The 19,869-nt window shown below is 33.4% G+C and overlaps 3 protein-coding genes across 10 annotated transcripts in view; 1 reads left to right on the top strand and 2 right to left on the bottom strand.

Annotated features, from left to right (window-relative positions):
- Nucleotides 1–19,869, top strand: part of rg (rugose) — a 149,371-nt gene that overhangs the window by 125,670 nt on the left and 3,832 nt on the right. For all 8 annotated transcript variants that reach the window (XM_035081839.1, XM_035081836.1, XM_035081834.1 and 5 more), the window contains 15 exons: nucleotides 10,069–10,186; nucleotides 11,256–11,358; nucleotides 12,342–12,457; nucleotides 15,372–15,484; nucleotides 15,626–15,766; nucleotides 16,694–16,813; nucleotides 16,935–17,087; nucleotides 17,164–17,236; nucleotides 17,813–17,997; nucleotides 18,122–18,299; nucleotides 18,382–18,462; nucleotides 18,683–18,850; nucleotides 18,996–19,259; nucleotides 19,396–19,592; nucleotides 19,680–19,831. In XM_035081839.1, coding sequence (XP_034937730.1) covers nucleotides 10,069–10,186; nucleotides 11,256–11,358; nucleotides 12,342–12,457; nucleotides 15,372–15,484; nucleotides 15,626–15,766; nucleotides 16,694–16,813; nucleotides 16,935–17,087; nucleotides 17,164–17,236; nucleotides 17,813–17,997; nucleotides 18,122–18,299; nucleotides 18,382–18,462; nucleotides 18,683–18,850; nucleotides 18,996–19,259; nucleotides 19,396–19,592; nucleotides 19,680–19,831 — 2,162 coding nt within the window. The remainder of the gene's footprint in view (nucleotides 1–10,068; nucleotides 10,187–11,255; nucleotides 11,359–12,341; nucleotides 12,458–15,371; nucleotides 15,485–15,625; nucleotides 15,767–16,693; nucleotides 16,814–16,934; nucleotides 17,088–17,163; nucleotides 17,237–17,812; nucleotides 17,998–18,121; nucleotides 18,300–18,381; nucleotides 18,463–18,682; nucleotides 18,851–18,995; nucleotides 19,260–19,395; nucleotides 19,593–19,679; nucleotides 19,832–19,869) is intronic.
- On the bottom strand, nucleotides 409–3,026 carry LOC118066076 (protein mab-21). Its single transcript, XM_035081843.1, has one exon. It carries the CDS (start codon nucleotides 2,675–2,677, stop codon nucleotides 1,580–1,582), a length of 1,098 nt encoding a protein of 365 aa, XP_034937734.1. The 5' UTR covers nucleotides 2,678–3,026; the 3' UTR covers nucleotides 409–1,579.
- On the bottom strand, nucleotides 3,933–5,351 carry LOC118066075 (protein mab-21-like). The gene has a single exon (XM_035081842.1). The coding sequence runs from the start codon at nucleotides 5,167–5,169 to the stop codon at nucleotides 4,054–4,056; it is 1,116 nt and encodes a 371-aa protein (XP_034937733.1). The 5' UTR covers nucleotides 5,170–5,351; the 3' UTR covers nucleotides 3,933–4,053.

Genomic DNA, 19,869 nt, shown 5'->3' with positions numbered 1-19,869 from the left:
ACTCAATATTTTACGTGAAACCAAGCAATTCAGTCAGAAAATTGCAGTAAATGACTATAAAATAGGTAGATAGTATGTATATGGTAACGAAGAATGATAAAATTTATCTAAGCACACGTTTGCAGTAACCGGTTTTTACACAAGTTATATAGCCACATATGCACACTAATACATACATTGTGTATATTTTACGTAGGAGCAGAATTATATATTCACAAACTGATTTGAAGAAAGTGAAAAATACATTGGAATTGAAATAAAACAAGTTTTCAGTGCAAATAAATTATTTTATGATATCGCAGCAATGATTCGTAAACATTTCACTTAGAATGACAAAGTTCTTTACACATAAATGCGATACTATGCAAATATAAAACAATTATTATTGATACTCTTTATGCTATAATATTTAATTATCATTTTTTAACAGCCAATTTTCTATTATACATTTTTGGAGCAAATATTTTTGGAGTAGTCATAAATATTGTCACTATATTATCTTCACTTACACTACATAAACTTATTTTGAGTATTTTAAATTCTTTTTTTCCTATAAATAAATACTTTTAAATTACTAATATTTATAATAATTAATTATTTGAATAATTAAAAATAATTCGCTTTCTGTTGCAATGATAGAGAGTTCGTTCAAAGATCTTCTGATGTTTAATGACTAATAGCAACTTAATTATAAAGATCTGATTCACGAGAACTTTTTTAATTGCATTTATGGTTGCACATACACATGTGTGAGTATGTTTGCTGAGTCAGTGCGAAGAAAGAAGTAAAAAAGTGACAAGCAGATTGTAAAATTTATGAGGCCTAATACTTGTTTCTTCGAGATATCAAAGAAAACTTGAGTGTTTAACGATCAGGCCGTGAAAGTGAACAAAAATTTACGACTAATCCAAAATTTTTTGCAACATTTGAATACCGTCATTATAAATATAATCCATTAATTGACAAAAAAATATAAATTCACTTTAACTGATAATTATAAAGTCCAAACAAAACAATAAAACGAGTAGACTATAGTGTAATATTTATCATATCTATAAATATTACTAAATATATTACACATTGGTATAATTTAATAAATATTATTAGGTGTATATACAAAGCGGCAGTGATGAAAATTATGCATAAATATAAGATCTAATAATTTTTTAATAAATTTTCTTCTAAATAGTTTAGTACATAAAATGGCAATGTCGTCCATCGACACTCTCTCCTTCATCTTCTTGAAAAAAGAAAATGAATAAACTAAAAAAGTATACGGAAAAATACACAGTTTATAACTCTCGATAAATTTCCATCATTAAATATTATTAACGATTTAATCACAACAAAATAATTTAATTAATTATTTAAAGAGAGAATGCCGGTTTGACATACAGACGTCATTATACATAATGTTATGGCACTGACTCAAACATATATTGGTCGAGTTGCTCGCACATATCACAATCACACAGTACAGTAAAAAAAAAGTCATTTTCGTTACACGAAATTACGCACTGTTGATTAATTTATCAAATAAATTGATCTTCACATTTGAAAAAAATAATTTTTAAAAACACTACAGTTTTTCTAAAGCTCGTGTGTTAGTTAACAATTCACGCGTAAGTCTCCAGACTTGTTTGGCTGCATTTTCCAGCCCACTCGGTGATTTTCCTTTGAAAAGATCCAAGTTGGGTAGGAAATAGTGCGGACACCGTCGACACTGAAGACAGGAAATTAGTTGAAGAAATATTCCATTTATTCGATCTCCTAAACAACTTTCATCCCACTCAGTTTCATGTGGATGCTTTTCACATTCGTAGAGTAACAAAGTCTTCATGTGATAGCTAGTAACAGGATTTCCTGGTAGATCAAGATGCCGATCTCTCAGAGTTTTAAGAATACTGAGACATCGTCTCCGACTTGCACCTTGGAGGAGTCTATTTTCAGCATCAATGAAAGAAAGTGCCCAAGCATCACCTTCCATTGCCGATTGCTTGCCTTGTAGCCCAATACATTCCTTGGACAACATATCAAAACCTTCAGCTTTCACCTCAGCAACAATATTGGGATGTGGCCAAGGTATTTGTGGAATTGGCCAGTGTGATGCAGACCTTGGCCACAATCCTGCACATTTAAATGCTGGTGTAATTTGGACTATGTATCTTTCTCGGATACGAAGCTTCACTTCAGTTGTATCTGCTATCATTTTGACAGAATCACGATAGGCACATTTATCACAGGCCTGAGCTACAAGAGTTTGAAACCTCGAACGAATTTTTCGAGCTGACAGGTAACCTGAAGCAGTGATAAATTCTACCCACAGAGACATGGAACGTTTTCTACCGTCGCTAAGTTTTAGCACTGCACATCCAGGTAGTGTTCCATCATCAACGAAATTCAAGACACCCATTTGATTGAGATATATGACTATCTCAAATTCGGTAGGGGAGATGACATCTAAACCATCAAATCTGCCATTGTAGTCAGTCAGAGATGAAATGAACCGTGGCTCTTGAACCTCAACTTCTTTAAGAACATCTTGAACAACTCGACAGACTTCTTGAATCGTTTTAGCCACTTGAGTTTTACGTGTCATCACACGCTCGCCAAAGTATTTGTTAATTTGATAAACCATCTTGGAATGGGATGCCAGCATATCTGGTGGAACCAACATCTTGGAACGTTCGCGTTCAAGGAATGTTGCTTCAGAAGTTTTTTTTAATCACCGCATTCTTGAATTCTACAAATCCGTATTTCAACTCGTCCTGAGAAAAAAATTACGCCAACTTTTGCTTAAACATCCATCAGAATTATTTATAAACTTCTTTTTACTAACGATAAATAATTTTCTTAATCACTATCACTGAGTTAAGTTTATCCACTAATTTATTTTATAAAATTCTGACAAGTTGAACAGATTCTGTGAGATTTATAATTATTCGGGCAAACGTTAACTCGCGTGTGTGACAGTCACGAGTTAAGTGAGAAGAAGAGGACCCAGACCGAGGATCTCGGTGCTGAAGCAGATTCCAAACTGTGAGGTCCACCTCCACTGTCGACCACCCTTTGCTGGTTAAACCAGGTGAGCGTTGACAGCCCCTCGTTTTAGCCACGCCTGCTTCCTTGGCCTTCCAGCCAATGGAAAGTTCATCCCGTCGAATATGCGCCGCCTATTCGCGCACCGCGAAATCGATCGTGTTCTATGTTGAACATAGAAAGAACTAAAAGTCTAGTTGCTGAATAAAATATTACTACAAAACTTGTATGAAATATATAAATTGCAGATAGAAAATCATTGTTAACAGTCAAGTAAACTAGTAATAGCAACTTTATCATTTTATTATTTATTTTTTATTTCTGTAACTGTGAAAAAAAATTACAATTATTATTTACGAGGCAATAATAGATAGTAAATTGAGTAACTAATTTTCCAATATTTTTCTCCGTAAAAAATTTCGCAAATATTTTGTAAAGTTTATTTTAGTACAGACGTAATAATTAGAATTAAATACAACCGTAAAAGTTGATAATTTATCTTTTGAAAATTTTTAAGATTATTTATAAAGATAATTTTTAATGAAAATCAATTCAGGAATCATAAATGTAATTAATAATTCATTCAAGTGAAAGACATTAAAGTATTTATTTACACACCATCTTTATAAATTATTTTAAAACATAAATAATTGGCTATAAAAAATAAATTAATCAATAACATTGGATATTTTTCAAAAAAGTTATACATATACAATATGTACATTCAATAATTATATTAGATGTTTGTATGTAAATATAATTATCATGATAAGATTTATCAACCACACCCTTCTAATATCTTTGATCACTATTAAAAAAATTACAAATATCACAATCGCACTTTTTTATAGTCATTATTAAAAGCAAAAACATTCCATTGGAGTAATTACAAAAGTTTGCGAAAATATTATTACTTATATAATAATGATAAAAATAAATTTTAATTTGGCATAAGCAAGATGTAAATAATGAGATATTTATAGCAAATAAGTTTTTTAATACAATATTAGTGATTTAAAGTTTTTCAAGAGCATGGCTATTAGTAAGTAGCTCTCGTGTCAACCGCCAGACTTGTTTAGCTGCAACTTCAAGACTGTTGCGAGACTTTTCTTTAAAAAGATCAAGATTGGGAAGGAAGTAGTGAGGACATCTGCGACACTGAAGACAGGATATAAGTTGTAAAAAAATACCGATCATACGGTTGGCTAGACAAACATCATCCCATTCAGTCTCTAAAGGATGCTTTTCACATTCATATAGCAGCAACGTCTTCATGTGATAGCTGGTAATTGGATTTCCCGGCAAGTCAAGATGTCGATCTCTTAGGGTTTTCAAAATACCTAGACATTTTTTGCGACATCCACCTTGAAGTAATCTGCTCTCAGCTTCTAGAAAAGACAAAATCCAAGCATCTCCCTCCATCGCTGACTGTTTGCCTTGAAAAATAGCGCTCTCCTTTGATAGCAAATTAAAGCCTTCAGTTTTAACTTCAGCTACAAGATTTTGATAAGGCCAAGGACCACAAGGAATTGGCCAGTTAGCTGCAGACCTCGGCCAGATACCACCACATTTGAAGGCGGGTGTAATCTGAACAACAAATCTCTCTTGAATCCTAAGCTTTACTTCTGTTGTGTCTGCTATCATTTTGACTGAATCTCTGTACACACATTTGTCACAAGCTTGAGCTACAAGAGTTTGAAACCTCGAGCGGATCTTACGAGCTGAAAGATAACCGGATGCAGTGATAAATTCCACCCACAAGGACATGGAACGTTTGCGTCCGTCGCTCAGCTTGAGCACCGCGCAACCCGGTAGGGTGCCATCATCAACAAAGTTAAAAACACCCATTTGGTTCAAATAAAGGACCACCTCAAATTCACCAGGTGAAATGACCTCTAAGCCTTCATATCTGCCATTGCACTCTGTTAATGATGAGATAAATCGAGGCTCCTGAACTTCCACTTCTTTTAGGATTTCGTGCACTACTTTGCAAACATCACGGATCGTCTTCTGCACTTGGGCAGTTCTTGTCTGTACTTTCTCAGCATAGTATTTGTTTATCTGATACAACATGTCAGTCTGGACACTCGAAAAATACGGAGGCACCAACATCTTGACAACTTTTCCCATTTCTCGTTATCTCAAATCGTGTATTAACTCATTGATGGTTCATCTGGTGGGTTCTAGAGTCCAACGAGCAAACTCTTGTTTGGAGCGTGCACGTTAACTAAACGAAATATTTACACGCACATTCCCATTCGACAGGTGCTGAATTCGGGATACTCACGAGATATTATACGTACGCCACAACAGAAGCTATTTCCCTAAGTCTTGATTCAAGTCCAGACGCAGAAACGCATTCCTTGTCGCTTTCAAGTCCCGCCTCCGCGGTGATAAAGTCACGTGGCGACTGCGCAATCACGCCACGCCCCGGTATCATGCATGTAATTCTCTCTCTACCTGCTGGAGACTTTAAGTCGATCTTTTTTTTACTTTTTCTATATATTTTATTGTCTATTGGACAATAATCTACCACTATTTTGCTAAAAGTACTGCAGATTACGCAAAATTTATCAGATAAAATAATAGCAATAAGTGACCAATAGGGACTTTGAATGAATTAATAGATGCACTTCAATTTAATTGATTGAAAAGATATCACCCATACTCATTATTTGTGAAATTTACAACATGAAAAGTTTGAAGAAAAAATTTTCTGTGGTGAATAGATGGGTATTTTTATTGTTTATCATTTGATCAATCTTGAAAATATTTAAATATTTCTCAAGGAAATTTTTTTATCGTAAATATTCATTTTTATGTGCATAAATGTTGACATTATTGATTCGAATACTGGAAAGCTTTGACTTTCGAGATTATTAAAAAAATTCTTTTTTATTCAAATGAATTTTTTTATTATTCTATTGAACTTGGTCATTTTATCCCATTAAGCTATAAGAAATCTTACATATTATATATTATATACTTTATTAATCACTTATTTCATTTATCAAACATACCCGTATCCAAACTGAAACGCGAGCAATCACCTGCTTATAACATAAAGGAATCAAATCATAAACAACATTAACTTTCTGCAGGACATTGCAATCAGATGGCAAGTTTATGAGAGTAAAATGTATATATCAATAATCTTTATGACGAGATAATTATAGTTGAGATGGTGTTAATTAATACTAAAGACTGGTTCAATATTAATTGAAAAATTTTTTTATTCACACAATATTTGTTTTTCATCAAGTTCCAATCTAGAAGGAAAAGCAAATAAATGTGACTTTCTTGAATATTATTTCTCACAAGCTTTACAGAAAAGTAGTTGCTTACTTACGAGTAATTGAATAAAGCTCAAAATCTAATCTAGCAAACAGCACAGAAGTAGATTGGTAACCAATGACTCCCATTCGGTGCTCTAATACAACTTGATTCATGAGCAGAATAAACGTAATGTCCGTTACCCTTCGCCTGTACTCTGACACTTCTTCTTCCAGCCTAAGGGGTCAAATACTCTGCTACATCAACCCCCAAGTACTTGACTGTGCGCCCCTAAATGAGTCTTTCATCATTCTGCTTCAACTTAATTCGTTTATCTTTTGAATTATTTGTACACTAGTATTATACTTATTAAATTCCCATCAATATTTCATTTCACCTATAATACAATATGTTAAATACTCATATTGAAAAGAAAAATATTTTACTAATGATTTATAATCATTTTTAGTACAAAAATAATAAGATACATGTTTCATTTCATTTTGGAGCAACGAAAAGAGCAATAGTTAGTGCGCAATTATAAATCCCTTCAACCGTTAAACTATGAGGGTTTGAAAAAAAATCAGTTGGGTCTATATTGTGCAATAGACTCTCAAGTTCAGGGATGGCAATACCACTTGAGTGGTCACCCGATAGGCAACGAGTCGGCCTTGTAAATCAGCTCGGATGAACATCTCCGAATAATCCCTAGTATAATCCAGGGCTCATCGGTGAGTCTTGGCAGCCGGCAGAGACCAGCTTCTATACTTACGTTTGACTGCATCAAGAGACTACTTTGCGATGTAAAAGAAAACGTCTTTGACGTACTCGCCGCTTGGATCAAGTAAATAATGTTGGAAAAAATAACTTAAATCATCATCATCGTGCTAGAGCTAAAAAAAAACATAACTCCTACAAAATTATTTACAAATATTTTTATTATATATTAAAAATTATATTCGTCTTCCTATTTGATAGGATAAATATCTTTCGAAGCATCTGTTGCCGGAAGCTTGGTAAATTATTGTGTTTTAAGTATAAGGAATCAGAGGAAATGCTTAGAAACTAACTAGACGTTGTTTACGTCTAATATATTATTTCACCTAAAAGTTCCAGGCCATTAAGAATGTCACAATACAACCCTCCTATTTAGCTGTTCTTTCTTCTTTTTTATGGAAAAATTTCAAAATAATAAAAACTGTTTCTTTCATGTGTTCATCATTAAGAATTTTAGAGACGTGAAAGCATCATCAACTAGAAAAGTGATTTACAAAATGATATTTTCAACTACCGTGTATAGTTTATTATTGTATGAGAAATGGTAGTAAAAATATGAGAACTGGCACATGCTAGATATAATTCATCTGAAAGAATCATTTTAGAAAAAGGTTTCGGAGCTTCATAATAGAGTGCATTAGGAAATAAAAACAATTTATCACTGAATATTACCTAAGAGCTAACATCAATAGAAATATGCTACATTAATGAAAGAGGAAGATTTAATCATTACCAAAATACTTTTTCAAACCAATTTTCACTCATTTTCTATATGGTATTTTTAGAAATAAAAAAGTAATTCTTAATCCACATAATTCGAGAAAAATTTTCTAAACTAATTAGCTAAATTGGCAAATAAATTGATTAATATTTTTTTTGAACTCCAAAAATTATTGGAATTATTCTTGGACTGTCTTGAACTTTCTTTTATTTTTCAACCCTTGAAACTTATCAGGAAATCATTTGAATCAAATTCAAACTCAATTCAGGTTGTAGATCTCCAAGAGTGAATAAAAAACTTATTTTATTCACTAATGAGTTAATTAACAAGCTATCCCTACAATAAATATTGTTTTGGAGTATAAATTTCCATTTCTTGTGAAAAGTATTGCTGGAGAGTTACCATTACCATGTCAGAGTTGTTCTGAAGACTAATATCATTGAGTCATGGAATCGTAAGAGAGCACTTCGATCATTGTTCAGCGTTTAATCTGTTTGTTGTACACCGCCAGTTACTAAGTGGTTTCCCATTCTATCGAATTCTACTGGTTTACTCACACATGCATGATCATCAGCACAATGAAAGCTGTGGACCATGACGGTGAGGGTTCTTGCGAAAGCGACACATGTTGTTACATTAGGTCGCCCATTGTTGCGCACCCCCGATGCAGCACAGGACCATCCATAGGAGTTGGTATATATGATAAAAAAATAAAAGATGCCGCATGGAGAGCTATACTAATCGTATACCACTTGACACTTGACAACGAGCATCTCAACTGCACTGCGTGTGGTCTGATGCTCGTTTTGCTTTTCCCTCAAGTTCCCATCAGACATAAATGCTTAGACTGGTGGCTAGGGTATTTGCGGATTTATGAATTGCTTTAGACATCCAAACTAGAGCCCATTCACGAGAGATTTAGATGCTTAAGACACGTCTGGTGGTCTTAATAGATGAATTTGTAATTATTTCAAACATTTGTATGGAAATGTGAAAAATCATTTTCACTTGATTTAATTCTAAGTGATGAGTATTATATTTGGTTTTAGAGTATAACCGTGTCAAAAAGTTTCGTGGTAAAAACGTGATTTATCTAATGCATGAAAATGCAGCTTCGTAAACAGATTAAATCTTCGAACATTCATGACTTAGTTCTTATCTATTTGGGACACCATTGGAGATTAAATAATCACATAAATCCAAGGGGTGGTTTTTAATTATTTATTTTTGCAACACAAATTTATTTCACTATAAATAAACTTTTAAAATAGATACAAATGATTTAGAAATGAGAATGAAATTTGTTTTTAATAAAGAAGGATTCTTGTTGTAATTGACTCTTTTTATATTTACTGTCATCTCCTAACAGAAAGATACTTGTATATTCTCTTGAGATTTGAAACCTTTGTCTGGTGGGGAATTGGATTTTGACGAGCGCTTGCATATGTGGATATACATACCATCCCTAACATCATCACTCATGTTTAGCTTCTCGTATGACACTCTTTCATGATGTACCCCAACGTTCGTTGTTACTTGTCGATTAGTTGACTTGACATGTTGCCTTCGGCTCATATTATTATATCAACTCATGAATTTAATTACAATTTCTCATTAGTGAAAAAATTGAGTCAAAACAAAATAAGTCTCCAGGGTAAAATTTAATCATTTCAAGATGAATTTTTTTTGCAAGAGTGATTGCAAAAAAATTAAATTAATGTATCTTTATCAATTAAGAATGACACATTTCATTAAAAATCTGGGTGGTAATTAGGACTTCTTTCGCACGTACATCGACATCAATAAGCCCGTCATGTCTTGGTCCTTTTCATGATGCTCCTCTCCTCACCCTTGGTCCTCTGACTTTGTTCAAGAGCGCAAGTCCACCAAAGTCCTGGGATCGATTCTCGACTCAGCAGGAGGCTCCTCCTACCATGACGGCCATCTTGCGACCGGCAACCGTGTTCGCTATATCGTATCACACTTCACCGCATCCAGGTTACATACTTATGGTTTGGTTGCGATGTTGTCTCACAGACAGGATATTATACACACATTGTTACACCAGCACCCTTATTCTTTTACCTCTTTGCTTTATCCTTGGAATCGATACATAGACAATGACATCACCATCAACATTGGAATAAAATAAAGATACATTTGCGGAGAATGTCAATGTTCAGTACAAGTCTACTATTTAACCATCAATTTAATTTTTTATTGAACACAAATAAATAAGTGAATTATTTTTGTTACAGGTTCTCAAGTATTGTGATCACTTGCATGGAAAATGGTACTTTTCGGAGATTCGAGCGATTTTTTCACGCCGATACTTGCTGCAAAATGTGGCGATCGAGATTTTTCTTGCCAGCAGAAGTGAGTATAATTGTAAATAAATTGAAAAGGGGAAAAAATGGGGAATATATGTGAGAAGAGTTGATACTGGATGATCAAAAAGGACTGCAGTTCGGTTCAGTTGAAATGGTCTCGCGTTCACGGGATTCCTTTGTTCTTGCTCTGAATGCATTCTGCATTATTTCACACGATACGAGAGAGGCTAATCCGAATGAGGCGACGAGAATGCCAAGAGTGTCACCGAGGTGTGTGAGCGAGTTGCTTTTTACATCATAAATATCAATCTCAGATGATGGCATGTCTTTTTGTGAGATCGATTCATTATTCTAGAGACCTATACGCATAAAATCTCTGTCGAATAAAAATCTTGCTATGCAGCTTTCATTTGCATATTATAACGAAACATTGCAAATATTTTCTCAATAATTTAAATTAGATGAAATAACTTTTTTTATCATTAATTTATGCATTAATTTTTTTTCTCTATTTTTAAGGACATAGCTAGTCCTTGTCGTATATAATGGATGTAAGACAGTTACGTATACCTGAGTTCAGGTTGCTGTCCTACTGATTATTTCACCGTCCAACGATAAATTCCCAACGTCCTCAACGAGATTCTAATCTCATTCTGACTTTCGATGCGTTGTCGTGAAACAGTGGAATGCCACTCTTTGCCTGGGATATCTCGTGTCGTTTATTAAAAACAAAATGAAATGAAGAAAAAAAATGAACGAAACTAAAAGAAAACATACAGACAGTATAGTTTTAATTCGTTAAAATCTCTCACGACGAGTTTATTATGTGTGTTAAATTTAGAATTGTATGGACTACAAAGTCTCCTTTTCAATCTAAAAAGTGCACAAAAAACAAGTACTGGCCATTCACAATTTGGACAATATAAAATACTCAACTACAACCTTTGATCAGAATAGAGTCAAAAATCTTCTCAATAATTAATAACCAGTCAACTCAAATAAAATAATCAAATAGAAACGATTGAAAATGATTAATGATCAAACAATTTAAAAAATAATAATAAAATATTTAGTGGCACTTTTTAACTTTACAAACTAACGCTTTTTTGCAACAGCTTCGATTCTGTTCGCATTCCCGGACCAGGCGACGGTGAAGAAGGTGATCAAGGCGCTACCGCGGGTCGGTGTTGGCATCAAATACGGGATTCCACAGACTAGGTAAGTTTGAGAAGCAAAAGCTATTGAGGGATATATCCTGGGCGTATTGTGTAAAGCAGAAGAATCGCCTCACATACGAATTCACTTGGGCCCATTTCGTCGGTGAACACGCTCGACGCATTCCACCATTTCTTTGTCCCTTTTGGCGAAGGTTCTGCCCAGCCTCGATCCCCTTGCGTCTCTTTGGCATGTATCAGCAACGATGAAGGTAGAGGGGACTCAGCAAGTCGTTCGCGAAGCGGCGAGAACACAGGTTCGCGTCTCCGCGGCACTGGACCATCCATTAAACTCTCCTACGTAAACCGGCGAGAGATACGACGGTCATAAATATACGCCGGTCGAGAGCTGGACGTCTGATCCGGGGGAGATTCTGCCGCACAAACAGCAAACAAAAATAATCTTACTTCCAGCAGCATCATGAGAGTAGACAGCACAGGAAAAGGAAAAGAGAAAATAACCCACGTCCCAGCATGAATAATCCTCGAACACGATACCAATACTCGTTTCCTTGCAGAATTGAAGTGGTCATGATTGAAAAATAGCACCTGATTGCTCTACACATCTATAAAACGATAGTCATAAAATGAAGAAAACTCAAATTTGAAAATTAAACAAACGCATTTTTTGACTCCTGTGGTTTTACTTTTATGCCGTTTGTATTTATGCGTCCGGCTCTTCGCATGCCATTTCTGTAAACTTTTTATCTCTACATCAAGCACCAAGTCATTAAAAGCTACGGAGCGCCTTAAATCCTGAATTAACCAAGGCTCTTTCGCGTTCATAAAGTTAAGAGGAATTTACAACCCTGTACACGTAAACTGCACTTTTTCTTCCGACATGATATATACCCGTTGGACCAAATTTAGTTGTCATAATTGCTCTTTGATTGCACTTTGATCACCATCGAGTTATTTTTATTCACACTACTAGGCATAGCTGGATAAATTCTTTTATTAATATTTCAATTTTATTTAATTAATCAGAAGAGCATCAATGATGTCACCAAGGCAGCTGATGAGGAATTCAAACATGACGCAAAAGTGGCAGCGACGAGAAATATCTAATTTTGAATATTTAATGTTCCTCAATACAATTGCTGGTAAGTGAACTCTTTTAATATTATTATAAAATACTGTTCATGAATTATTTTATATGGATTCATACTCTACATCTGTCTATAAAAAAAGAAAAATATACATGTAAGAGTGTGTGGCAGTGTGGAATTGAGACAGTTGATTCAGATAATGCATTGAAAACCCGGAAATTATTACGGTTTCTGATCAACCGTTGGTTGAAGTACGAAAAAGACATTACCATGAAGTAGGGCTTTTTATGGCTGCACACGGACGAATGAAATCTGTCGGACCGCATTAGGGATGTTCTCAATCAGCCTTGGGTTTTCTCTACCCTATCTTATGCTCACTCCATTCCATATAATCCTTACCCTATAGCTCTATATTCTGTCAGTAATCCGCTCCTTAGGGAAACTTGGTTGTTTTTAAGGCCCTCTACTCTTTGTTTCTTCATGGTTTAATATCTCTCTTTGATATTTTTGTTCTAATTTTTATACCAAACATAAATAAATAAAAATAATATTTTTTTAAATTAATCTATGTTTATTGGTTTTATTTGTAATTAATTTTATAATTTTGGCTGATGGCTAAAAGGTAAAATCATAATTCTGTCATACACTAAAGGCGGCAGGGCGATTTTTAATGACGTCGATGAGGCCCGACATGTAATTATTCGAAATTCAAACTGCCGGTGCTAGCGGGCAACGCGCTATTTACGAGCCTTATATATTAATTGTGCGAATAAATAGCTACAGGCTATGAGCGCCAGTTTTTGCTCTTGTATATGCTTGCTTTATATTTCAGTGTTCAGCTGGAGATACTCAAAGTTGTGCAGATGAACCGGTCACGATTTTATTATTTGTATATGGATCCAACCAGGATATTTTCTTTTAATTCCTGATAGTGGAGTATGAAATGATTCCTCCCACGTTTACTTTAATTTTAATTAAACACAGAAACATCTTGAGGAGATAAAATTTCCATGAATATAATAATACAATATTTTTTAAATTTAATTTATGAGAGGTTAAAATTTTTTTCTAATTAGCACCAGTTTTAATAAAAGAAATTTAAAGTCAATTGAATTAATAAGTTAAATGTAACAGTAGTTTTTGATTCAATTCGAAAAATAAAATAGAATTTTAAATTTAATGAATAAATTGCTTTAACATAGTTGGTATTTTTTGCAGATACATTAACCATCCTAGGAAACAATTTATATCGTACCTGTAGTATGTACCTTGAATCGTAAAAATTTCTTAAATAAAAAAACAGTATATTTGAAAAGCATAGACGACCCTCACTTCATACACGTTTAGCAGCTGTCGACAGATTCTTATTCTCTCGCGATGGTATCGCTAGCCGATGATCTTATACACATATAGGTGCGGACGGTGAATTATATTACTCTGAAGAAACGATGGATCGATAAAATGCACTCGTATATCCCACGCTATTTCAAATAACCATTGATCTTGCTTTTTATTAAATTGAAAAAGTATTAAATTTCCACTAAATAATGGAAGACAGATATTTCTACATATAACAGTAATTCACAAAAAATTCAAAAAAATAGGGAAAATATTGTGACAATTTTTCCATCTACGTATTTTTATAGTTGTATTTTTATTTTTCAGCGGATTAAAAATGAGTGTGTTCTCTTGATGGTTGTACACACTTATTATAACGCATTTGTATCACCATGGGGAGCTGTGAGGGTAAAATTGAGGGCTTCAAGACGTGCGTTATCTCGTGTGTGTCGCAAACATTCTGCTGTCGCGATGTAGTCCCCAAACATTCGTTCACGCCGACGCTACCATTAATAATCACTCTGATGCATAACAGTCTTGCTATTATATTTACGTCGTCTCTGAATCACGTAAAGTTGTGATTTATAACAATATTGTGACCATGCGTTGCCAATTTTATTATAATCTTTGTTTTGTAAATCATCTTCTAATATAGTCTTACAAACATTTTTTTACAACAAATTCAAATCCTAGATTAATCAGCAGAAGCTTTTCATTTTGTGAATAAAATTTTTTCAGAAATTATCTATTTTGAATCTTGCAAAAATAATTTGAATTCTTTTAATTTCTAGTAAAAAATGTCCTTAGTAGGAAATCATTTTAAAAAAACATTTATTTATGCAAAAGTTTTTTTTGATGATCTATAATTAACTTGATTGCAATGTCCAATTATCACTAATATTGATAATTATTGATAGATAAATCATGTTTAAGATGTAAAACTGTTGTTATACTGCTCATTAATATAACTTAATTTACGATAATTGTTGGTACCAAGGATATTTTTTGCAGTGATTTTTTTTGCATGACAATATTTCATTTAAGATAGATAAAAAATAGACTTTGTCTTCTACAAATATAAGAAAAATGAAAATCATTCAAACAAAAAGAATTGAAATATATACATGAATTTTTTATTGAAGAAAAAAAAAGTAAATTTGTAGTTGTAGTGAATTAATAATTATTGATTTATTTTTATTTACATTTGATAGAAATGAAAGTATAGCGATGAAACGATGCCGTTACTAATGTGTTTCGTGTTTTGAAGACCTAATAGCTTTGTGTGGCTCAGAAGCGAATGAAAGTGAGACTTTGGAGTGACAATTTCAGGAGCGATTAGCCGTCATGCTTTGAGTTATGTGCCTACTAAACGGAGCACCGCGCCCCATTGAGACTCTCAACGAGTTTTTCGTAAAAATAGAATGCACTCGACGACACTCAGTTTTACTTTCGGCTTTCATTCCTCAAGATTTTTTGTAAACACTTTTTTTTACCAACCCTAAGCCATAAATTTCAATTCATTTCATTATCAAATTGAAGACGATGGAAATAATTTTTTTCTTTTTTACTTCTAAATATAATTATGATGATTTCAAAAGTAAAAAATTAACAAGTTAATACTACATTGCAGGACGAACATACAATGACTTGAATCAGTATCCAGTTTTTCCATGGGTTCTCACTAATTATGAAACTAAAGAACTAGATCTCAGTCTACCAAGCAATTATCGAGATTTATCTAAGGTAAGATTTCTTTTTGAGAATATAAATTATCTTAATAATTCAACAGTCACAACTTTCAGTAGTTAATTCTTTGATTTTTTAGTAGATTAAATTGATTTGATAGATTTTGAATCTGATTAAATGCTAATTTATTTTTTTTAGCCGATTGGAGCACTTAATCCTAGCCGAAGAGCTTATTTTGAAGAGCGTTTCCAAAGTTGGGAACACGACAGCATTCCTCCGTTTCATTATGGAACTCATTACTCTACTGCTGCTTTCGTTCTTCATTGGCTGATTCGTGTGGTATGTATTTTATAATCAATTGCCTACCTAGAAAATCCTTTCATTATTTTTATTCTGAAAAGAAATTTCTTCCTAACAACATCTTTTCTTCAAAAAATTGAATAATTCAAGAAAAAAAGTTCAATCATTAAAAATTACAGTTCTAATCGAATATCGATTGATAATAACTGTTATTATTTGGCTTATTGTTTGACTACTGTAAGAAACGGAACCATTAACAGATCATAAATTATCAGGACACGTTTAGTAGCGAGTTAACACTAATTCGAAGGCGTTGAAATGCTCGAGTGTCGACGACGCTTGCCACTCCGTTAAATATACATCTGGTTTGTACTACACATTTTCTTCAGAATTCTCCTGACTTCAACTGTCACAGACAGTCGAATATCTCCAGTCTGTGCTTGAAATTATTTTTATCAAACTTAAACACTTTTCATCTTCTTCGGTGTCTCATAGATTTCATTTTAAAGTACTGTTTCCTCTGATGAAATTTATTTACATTACATTATATAATTTTGGAGAGTCAAAATATGAGGGAAAACATTGAATTTTTTTTCCACATGCTCATAAAAATAGATACTAATTTTTTATCCAGGTGTACTATTATAATGATTACATACTCAGTCATACAATAAATTTTGGTCGAGAGGTCAAAATAATTTTAACAATGTGACAAATATTCATACAAATAATCGCCTAGAGATACAAGGTTGAAAAAAACGATAATACCTTTAATAAAGTCAATCTTCACATATTCTTTTAAAAGACCTGTCATCTTGTCGATACAACAATTGTCTTGACTCTAAACAATCGTATATTGTTTATTACAATACATAGTCATAATAAACCAAAAAGCTAAAAGATGAAAAAATTACAAATTTCAAAATACACCCAGAAATATTTTTAATATTTTATTTTTTATTATAGGAGCCCATGACAACAATGTTCTTGCCACTCCAAGGTGGCAAATTTGATCATCCCAACAGGCTCTTTTCATCAATTGCGCTTTCGTGGAAGAACTGTCAACGCGACACATCTGATGTTAAGGTTCGTTGAGTAATATCTACATTGGCTCAAGTCACCATGAATAAAATGTTACGTTACTTGAGAGAACCTTTTTGTCCATTTTTTATCTCGTCTAACATTTGTACTTTGTCATTGACTACAGGAACTGATTCCCGAATTTTTCTTCCTGCCTGAAATGCTAGTTAACAGCAATCATTATCGTCTTGGTAGACAAGAAGATGGAAGTGCTGTTGGCGATGTTGAACTTCCGCCTTGGGCATCATCACCTGAAGAATTTATTCGAATTAATAGAATGGTATGTTTATTTTTTTCACTATAAAAAAAAATACAATAAATTTTTTAAGTATCTTTAAAAATAATCCTGTTTTTAGGCTTTGGAATCAGAATTTGTATCCTGTCAACTCCATCAATGGATTGATTTAATTTTCGGCTACAAGCAAAGAGGTAAAAATACATTTATCAATAATATGAAGACATCAACGACAATAAACACGGAAAATTCACTAAACATTATCGTGCGTCGAAAACAGTCAGGAGTACCAGTACAACAGAAAAGTCGCATCAAATTAAATTTTGTCAGATGTTAATTGCGGGTGGCGCCTCTATATCCGGTAGTTCTACGAAGATGGTCACAGTCAGAAACCTGGGGGAGTCTTGTTGAATTTACTCTCGTATGGAAGGAATTAGTTTTTAGTTGGCTTCCTCTCGAGTTCCTTAGTCCTATGCAATTAGGCAAACTTAGCAAGCGCGACAATGCGTTCCAATTTTATAATACATAACACATTTACCCTCTATAATGCAGTGGGTAGACTGAAGAAGAAGAAGATGATGAAAAAAAAATAAGAGCCGGAAATAGAGATGAGAAATGGGGAAAGGCAAATTTTTATCCGGAACTACTTTCTTCGTCATTTATCTTTAGAGCGAAGTGTCAACGCTAAAAATTTATTAATGGCACCAATAAATCACTACTAGGATTATTGAAATTCTTTGCTTAACTGATGCAAAATCGTTCCTTTTTAGGTCCAGAGGCAGTGCGAGCTACTAATGTTTTTTACTACTTAACTTACGAAGGAAGCGTGGACTTAGATACAATAACTGATCCTGTCATGAAAGAAGCGATAGAGAATCAGATTAGAAACTTTGGACAGACCCCTTCACAGCTTCTAATGGAGCCACATCCACCCCGAAGTTCAGCGATGCATTTGGTAAATTAATTATGCTTTTACGCAGTTACTTTTGTGATGAAAATATTTACTAATTTATTCTAACACAAAAACTAACTAAATTTTTTTTTTTTAATGTCTTTTAAAAACTAAATATTTCTTGTAGTCTCCAATGATGTTCTCCAGTATTCCTGATGATATTTGTATGACAATTAAATTTCCATCAAATTCTCCAATCTGTCATATATCGGCAAACACTTACCCACAATTACCACTGCCTTCAGTTGTAACTGTAACAACTGGTCAACAGTTTGCCGTAAACCGTTGGAATACTAATTATGCTGGTTAGTATACTCATTGATATCGATATCTCACTTTTCAGAAAAAACCGGAATATTAACTTTTCTTTCTTTTCTTTTTTATTAGCATCTGTTCAGTCTCCCAGTTATGCTGATACACCTCAAGCTCAAGCTATTAATCAACCACTATCAATGGATCCAGTTTTATGTAAGTAAAAAATTTTTTACCCATATCTTAGCGTCAGTTAAGCTTATTACAATTTTAATTATTTCAATTTAATTAAATACAAAAATTTTTTATGTATTGTAACGAATCAATTCAAGAAATGTTCAAAGAGCACATGTAATACGTTTATATCGAGTTGTTAAATTTTTATAACAATCAAGTTTAACATGATAAATTTCTAATTATTATTTTATTGTTTCAGCACAAACAGCTAATAGTTCAAATCCTACTCTACGACGACATTTGGGAGATAACTTTAGTCAAAAACTTAAAATCCGAAGCAATTGTTTCGTTACAACGGTCGACAGTAGGTTCCTTGTAGCATGTGGCTTCTGGGATAATAGTTTCCGAGTATTTTCTACAGAAACAGGTAAATAAAATATTCTTTTTCAATATATCATTAATAAACATATTGTAATCAATTGTTAAGACAAATGATTGTTCACTACTTGAAAGTATTAATCACCGAGTTGTTAAGATATTCGTTTGTCTAATTCCTTTCTCTTTATTTGTAGCCAAGATTGTTCAGATTGTCTTTGGACATTACGGCGTTGTAACATGTTTATCACGCAGTGAGTGTAACATCACATCTGACTGCTACATTGCATCCGGCAGTGCCGATTGTACAGTTCTCTTATGGCACTGGAATGCCAGAACACAAACAATCGTTGGTGAGAGCGAAGCACCAGCACCTCGTGCAACATTAACTGGTCACGAGCAGCCTGTTTCAGCCGTTGTTATTTCTGCTGAGCTGGGTCTTGTAGTCTCTGGATCAAACTGTAAGTTCTTTTTATTAATTTAATCTTATAAGAACAACAAAAGGATAGATATCATATGACTGATTTTTAATGTAAAATGTACTCATTAAAATTCATTATATATGTAATAATATTACACAATTTATTTATTGTTTAGATGGTCCGGTTCTCGTACACACGACATTTGGTGATTTACTGAGATCTTTAGAAGCACCGAATGGATTCAATTCACCGGAAAATATTGCAATGTCTCGTGAAGGTGTGATAGTAGTCAACTATGAACGTGGGCATATTGCTGCATTTACTATTAATGGCAAACGACTAAGACATGAATCGCACAATGATAACCTCCAGGTGAGTTATGAGGAATATTTCTATAAATTATGCTGCATATTCGTAATATTCAATTATATAACAGATCATTCATCTCTTCTTTTTTAGTGTCTTCTATTAAGTCGAGATGGTGAATACTTAATGACTGGCGGAGACAAAGGAATTGTTGAAGTCTGGAGAACATTTAATCTTGCTCTACTCTACGCTTTCCCTACTTGTGAGAGTAGTGTACGTTCTTTAGCACTCTCCCATGATCAAAAGTAAGTAATGAAAGGGATAAGTATTATTATAAAAAAAA

The sequence above is a fragment of the Chelonus insularis genome, unplaced genomic scaffold, assembly GCF_013357705.1.
Source record: "Chelonus insularis isolate UGA/USDA-ARS -01 unplaced genomic scaffold, ASM1335770v1 contig_326_pilon, whole genome shotgun sequence".
NCBI lineage: Eukaryota > Metazoa > Arthropoda > Insecta > Hymenoptera > Braconidae > Chelonus > Chelonus insularis.
This window is presented reverse-complemented; position numbering and strand designations above follow the sequence as displayed.

Excerpts from the sequence above, each read along its gene's own strand:
- LOC118066075 (XM_035081842.1), bottom strand. The coding sequence starts at position 5,169 with ATGGGAAAAGTTGTCAAGATGTTGGTGCCTCCGTATTTTTCGAGTGTC.
- LOC118066076 (XM_035081843.1), bottom strand. The coding sequence starts at position 2,677 with ATGTTGGTTCCACCAGATATGCTGGCATCCCATTCCAAGATGGTTTAT.